The 6,660-nt window shown below is 48.3% G+C and overlaps 1 protein-coding gene across 1 annotated transcript in view; it reads right to left on the reverse strand.

Moving 5' to 3' along the window:
* The window catches only part of Tfcp2l1 (transcription factor CP2 like 1), a 54,244-nt gene that overhangs the window by 23,487 nt on the left and 24,097 nt on the right, over positions 1-6,660 (reverse strand). Inside the window, exon 3 of the mRNA XM_005348273.3 lies at positions 182-258. Coding sequence (XP_005348330.1) covers positions 182-258 — 77 coding nt within the window. The remainder of the gene's footprint in view (positions 1-181; positions 259-6,660) is intronic.

The raw sequence follows: 6,660 nt of genomic DNA on the forward strand, positions 1-6,660 counted from the left end.
GTATGAGTGCTCACCCACTTTCACAGTGCTCCCCCTCCAGCGTGTGAGTGCTCACTGACCTTAACAATGCTCCCCCCTCTGGGTGTGAGTGCTCACCCACCTTCACAGTACTCCCCCTCCAGCATGCGAGTGCTCACCCACCTTCATAGTGCTCCCCTCCAGCATGTGAGTGCTCACCCACCTTCACATATTTCGTATTCAGATCTTGGAAGTCCCCTAGCTTCCGATTCTCCAGCAGTCGGATTTCATATGACTGACCTGAGGGAGGATGGAAATACATTTTCCATTTCTTTCTGTAATTTTATTTTGAGACAAGATCTCAGTAGCCTTAGCTGGCCCCAGACCGCTGTGTAGGTAAGGAGGAACATGAATTCCCGGTCCTCCTGTCTCTGCCTCCCAGCCACAGCCAGTTTATTCACGGCTTCCAGGGCTCCAAGATCGGGTCCACACACTTGCACAGCGAGTACCTTACATACTCAGTTAAAATTTTAATTTATCTTTAAAAACCAATTTCTCAGAGCCAGAGAGATAGCTCAGCAGTTCAGAGCACTGGCTGCTCCTCCAAAGGACCTCAGTTCAATTCCCAGCTTTACATGGTGGCTCACAACCATATATAACCTACTGTTCCAGGGGATCCGCCTCTGAAGGCACCAGGCACACATGTGGTACACAGACATACATGCAGCCAGAACACCCATACACATAAAGTGATTTTAAAAAGTTAAAAATCAAATTCTCAGTCAGGCATGCTGGCACTCAGGGGGGCAAAGGCAGGCAGGTCACTATGGGTTACCAGCCAGCCAGGGCTACACAGTGAGACACTAACTCAGAATAAACAAACAATCCATTCCTCAAAGTTTCATTTTAACATGAACAGCTGCTATGAGCAGCTTACCAGGGAAAGACTTCCCCAACCTGAAGTCAGAGACAAACAGGAGACACGGCTCTAAAGTCCCATATATACAATGTGAATCTAAAACAAGGCAGTGTCAGCAAGCCCGGAGACTCCTGGACAACTTCACAGGCATGGATGTCTGTGTACCACACGGCAGCCTAGAATCCCAATGTAGAGCTGAGGCAGCAGAGAAGGATTGGCGGGTTCAAGGCCAGCACAGGCCTTGTGAGATTCTTTGTCAAAGAACAAAACAAGGAGCTGGTGAGGTGGTAGAAGCAAAGAACAAACTTCCACAAGATGTCTTCTAACCTTCACTCTCACACACACACACACACACACATACACACACACACACACACACATACACACACACACACGCACGCACGCACGCACGCACGTGCATGCACATAAAACATTTTAAACGAAAGAGGCAACTAGTTAGATCAATACCTACACCCTCCTTCATCCAGTTATGGAAACAGGAACATGGCCTTAAATTAGGACAGACAGACTGAGCAGACAATTAAACTAAGGATTCTAAGGTAAGGGGACAGTTGGAGAAAAGCTGGGCCCCAAATCCAATGGCGTGTACAGTGACACACGGTGACAGAGAGGGAAAGGAGACTATCAGAGTGGAGGAAAGTGATGTATGTGGCCACACGCCAAGAACTGCCTGGAGACGCCAGAAGGTTAATGGACAACAGTGGCACCTCTGCCCAAGAAACAGCCCAGCTCCCTGAGACGCCTCTCTTCCAGGCTCTGAGCTGTGAGAACCAGCTGCCGAGGAGACAAGCCAAGCGAGGATGCCGGAATGGGCACAGACCGGAAATCAAACCATTCGGTGCAAATATTTGCTGAGTAACAAGTACACAGGGAGCGCACTGCAAACCCTGGGGCTTTGAGAGTGAGTGGAAGGGCCCCAGCCACATGTGCACCAGATTCCTGACCACAGTGGCTAGGCCTGGACCCGATGCTGGCTGTGTGGAGGTCGGAGAACAACAGCTGTCCTTCCTCGGCCATCAGTCAGTCTAGTTTTTGAGAGTCTCTCACTGGCCGGTGGCTTGCCAAGTTGACTGGCCAGAGAGCCCCATAGATCTACCTGTCTTTGCCTCCCTCGAGCTTGACCTACAAGAGAGTGCCACCATGGCCATCATGTTCAACTTTCCTATGTGAGTGCTGGGAACCAAACTCAGCACCAAGTATTTTTATCAGTTATGTTCTTAGCAACTCAGACATTTAAGCTCCACTTCTAGGCCCCTGAACCAAGAGTCCAGCACTCCCTCAGCCTGGACATACTGAGGGCCTTCCACACCCTAACTGGTTTTTCCAGTGTCCTTGCCTTTGCTGAAGAATGTAGATGGTGTTTGGCAGAGGCCCAAGGCCCAAGTGGTCATTACATGCGTTTACAGGAGCCCCAGGGAGTCAATTAGCTCTGGCCCCAGGCTCTGCAGGGCAACCTCTACTCAGGTCAAGCAGAGGTAACTCCTGCCAGTAGAGAATTGTTTCCAAGTCTGCACCAAGAGGCAGCACTGGTAGGTCGGACCCATTGCGTAGATTGTGGGCCAGGTTCACATGGTGAGCTTCATCACAATGGGAATCCAGCCTATGATCTTCCCATGCCATCTTCCTGGTCTTCCCCATCTCAAACATACTGCCAAGGGTGCTCTCTATAGAGCCACCCTGCCCCTCCCAAGTCAGCCTGTCCCCTGTGCGCCTCAAGGCTAACACACTAGGACCAGGCTGTCCTCCCCACCCCTCACAAGCTAGCTGGTGAGCATGGTCACACTCACCATGGGTGGCTCGGCCAGTACTATTTTGTATGCTTTTGGACTCGCATGGGCAGAAGGTTCTCTGAAGGCCCGGACCATGTCTGGGGTCTCTGTGTAATTGTTGGGGGGAGGGGGTTGTTGCTGTTGTTTTGAGGGGAGGGTTGACTTCCAGGCTTTAAAATTGTTAGACTCTCCTGCCTCTGCCTCCCCAAGCCCTGGGATTAAAAAGGTGTACAACACCACCGCCGCCTCCCCAGTCCTGGGATTAAAGGTGTGCACCACCACCATCTGGCCTAATTGCTGCTTTGTTTGCTCAGTTATGGTTGGCACACAGTAGGTGCTGTGCAAAAGATTGTGTGATTTCATACTCTGGTGTGTGCATGCACATACTATATGTATATTAGTGTTCTTATATGCAAAATATATGCATATTGCTCTTAGTGCAAATGCGTGCACATACATGGAAGCTAGACGGTGTCCTCCCTGTCAACCTCCTGATCTTTTGGACTGGTTTGGTTTATGGCTTGTTTGACTGGCTGGTAGATTGGTACCATTTTGTTTGAGACAGGTCTCTCGTATGTAGCTCTGACTGGCTTGGGACTTCTATATAGAGTAGGTTGGGCTTGAACTCATAGAGATCTGCCTGCCTCTACCTCTCAAATTTGGGATTAAATGAGTGCACTGGTTCTTCACCACATCTCTTGAGATAAAGTCTCTCACTTAACTTGGAGTTCACTAACTAACCAGATAGGCTGGTTAGTCAGCAATCCTCTGGGACCCAACTGTCTCTACCTTCTCAATACTGGGAATACCAGCACCAGCTCTTTTTTTCTTTCATTCTTTTTTAAGATTTAACTTAAATTTTTGTTTATGTGTGCATGCCTATAGCAGCCAAGAGAAGGGGAGTCACTGGAGCTGAAGTTATCAGCAGTGGTGAGCCTCCTGGTGTGGGTGCTGGGTCCTCAGAAAAAGTATCAGGTGCTCATAACCTAAGTTGTCTCTCCTGCCTCATCATGCCCAAGTTTATTTGTTTATTATTATTTTTTGTTTATTTATTTGGTTTTTCAAGACAGGGTTTCTCTGTGTAACAGTCCTGGCTACTCGCTTGGTAGACCAGGCTGGCCTTGAACTCACTGAGATCGCCTTGCTTCTGCCTCCTTCTCATGCCCAGCTTTTCATGTGGGGTCTAGGGCTCCACCTCAATCATCATGCTTGCACAGCAAACATCTTACCAATTGAGCCATTTCCCCAGCCCCAATTTTAAATTCTTTACAATGCTCTTCTATGTTCCACAGGGTTTAACACACTCTGGTCCTCAAAGGTTTATAATTTTCCAGGTACTCAAACAACACAGGGAAAAGGACTGGATGAAGCAGAATTTGGAAGGGCGGGTCCACTCGTCCTGACTATGACAGGACACGTGAAGCACGGCTGGAGGGTGTGGGGAGCACAGGAAGGGTCAGTGTGTCCATGGTCAAGGAAAGAAACAAATGACAGAAACTCTAAGCAAAAGCCCAGCAAGGCATGGGGATTTCTCTTGGAGAATGATAGACAGCTTCACTCATGGAAACTTATGGCTGGCAAAGACTCCTGGGATAGTTTTTGATTGGTTGCCAAGGTCTCTCGACTAGCCAATAGCAACAGGGGTTCATAGGACAAGCTCAAACACCTAGTGAGTGACAGGCCAGACAGTTGTGTGTGATTTTCTTTCAACTGTTCCTATTGGTTATGTGCTTAAGGCTACCAACTACCTTACAACATCTTTCTGCCAAGGTAAGATCTTTTCCAACATCCCAAGATTTAGGATCCATTTGAGATTGGAGAGGAGAAAAGGAGTCTTACAGGAAATGAAAATTTTGATCTCAGAGTTATGAAACAGAGGGGTTCTTGGGATATTTGTTTCTGACATAGGATTTCCAGATAACTGTGAATGACCTTGAACTTCTGTTCTCCCCACCTCCAGGGTACCAAGATCACACATCACCCTCAATTTATGGGGTAATGGGACACCGAAGTCAAACCCCTGGCTTTGTTCATGTCAGGTGAACACTCAGCCAACCAAGCTACACCTTCAACCACTGTGGCTTTAAATCTGGATCAATATTTTAAGGCACAATCACATCTAAGGAAGCATAATCATCAGGCGGTGGAAGCAAACAACTTTAGGCCCAGCACTCTGGGAGGCAGAGGCAGGTCAATCTCTGAATTCTAGCACAGCCAGAGCTACATGATCTCAAAAAGCAAAAAACCAACCCCCCCCCCCCAAAAATCAACCAAACAAACAAAATAATTATGCACCATAAGCAAATACCAATGGGGAGCCAGTTCTTGCGGGATCTCTGAGGAGCCCACCTCCCCATCCTGGTCTCTGCACTCAGAAATGTAAACAACAACTGACATTTGCAACTGCAAACTGTTGAGAGGGTGACAGTGCGGCCAGCAGGGAATCTGAGGGTCCCAGTCTCAGAAGAGGAAGTAGATGAAAAAAAAAAAAAAAAAAAACAGGCGGTGACCTCAGAAAACAACTTCAAGGAAATTCCCTGAGAAGACCCAGCCCTCTACTTGCAATTGTTAAAAGCGTGCCAAAGGATCCCAGGGAAAGAGCCCCAGGTCACTTTGTGATTAAACTAGCCCTTGGCAGGCAGCTCCCAGCCCAACCCAGGGAACCAAGGTGACCCGGGAGTGGCAGGAACTCAGGCAGGACTCAACACCACCCACTCACAGTGGTGGCTGAGCCGGATGACCCCTTCCTTCTTCAATCTCTGGGCCCTAAGGAGTACTGTCTGTCCCTCCCAAAGAGGGGTGGGGACTCCCTGAAGTAATTTAAGTTCAGTCCAACTTCATCTCTACCTCAGAGGGATGACCTGGAACATGCTCAAAGGGGCTGGGCCTCCAGAATGGGCAAGGAAATCTCCAGGTTCTGTTGGCTTTGCCTGCGAGCCCCCTTACCCTTTCCTTTCCTTACTTGACCTATGAGGACAGATGACAGAGGGGTAGTGAAACAAACACACACACAGTAAATGTTAGCTTCTTCTTAAAGCAGCAGTTCTCAACCTGTGGGGTCACAACAACCCCTCTGGGGTCAAGTGAGGCTTTAGCAGAGGCTGCCTAAGACCATCAGAAGACACAGATATTTACATTACAATTCATTACAGTAGCAAAATTACAGTAGCAATGAAAGTAATTTTCTTATGGTTGGGGTCATGACATGAGCATCTGGAAGGCTGAGAACCACTACCTTAAAGTAACTCATAGCATCCCTGGCAGTTATCAAAGTTCCTCAGGCAGTGACTATAATCAGGACCAGGAAGCAGCCAGGCCCAGTGGGTAGGACCCCACCATTAGAATGAGGAAGCAGCTTGGGACCGTGCAGGTGGGGAAAGGGCACAGCTGAGCGTCAACAAAAAAAACGTATAGGCGTCCTGGTGGCAGTCAGAGGGTAACCTGTGGGAGTAGGTTCTATCCCTCTCCCACAAAGGTTCTGGGATTGAACTCAGGTCATCGGGCGTGACTGACGACAAGAGCCTGGGCCTGCTGGGGCACCCACTGGCCCGCAATGAGAATTTTCATAGAATCCTACATCTCTCCTGTGGACTCTCTTCCTTCTCTCCACTTCTTCACCTTTCTGCCAGTCCCCTGCTGTTCCTTCCTGCGGCATCATGGAAGTCACAGGTCCCAGTGACAGCTGTCCCAGGCAAAGCCTACCTGTTGTCCTGAACAGCTTTCAAGATTCTTGTTCAGTCAATCTCACCATAACCCTAATATAGTCGATTGTACCATAACCCCTAATATAGTCGATCTCACCATAACCCCCTAATATAGTCAATCTCACCATAACCCCTAATATAGTCGATCTCACCGTAACCCTAATATAGTCAATCTCACCATAACCCTAATATAGTCGATCTCACCATAATCCCTAATATAGTCGATCTCACCATAACCCCTAATATAGTCGATCTCACCATAACCCTAATATAGTCGATCTCACCATAA

Source organism: Microtus ochrogaster, chromosome 6 (genome assembly GCF_000317375.1).
Source record: "Microtus ochrogaster isolate Prairie Vole_2 chromosome 6, MicOch1.0, whole genome shotgun sequence".
NCBI lineage: Eukaryota > Metazoa > Chordata > Mammalia > Rodentia > Cricetidae > Microtus > Microtus ochrogaster.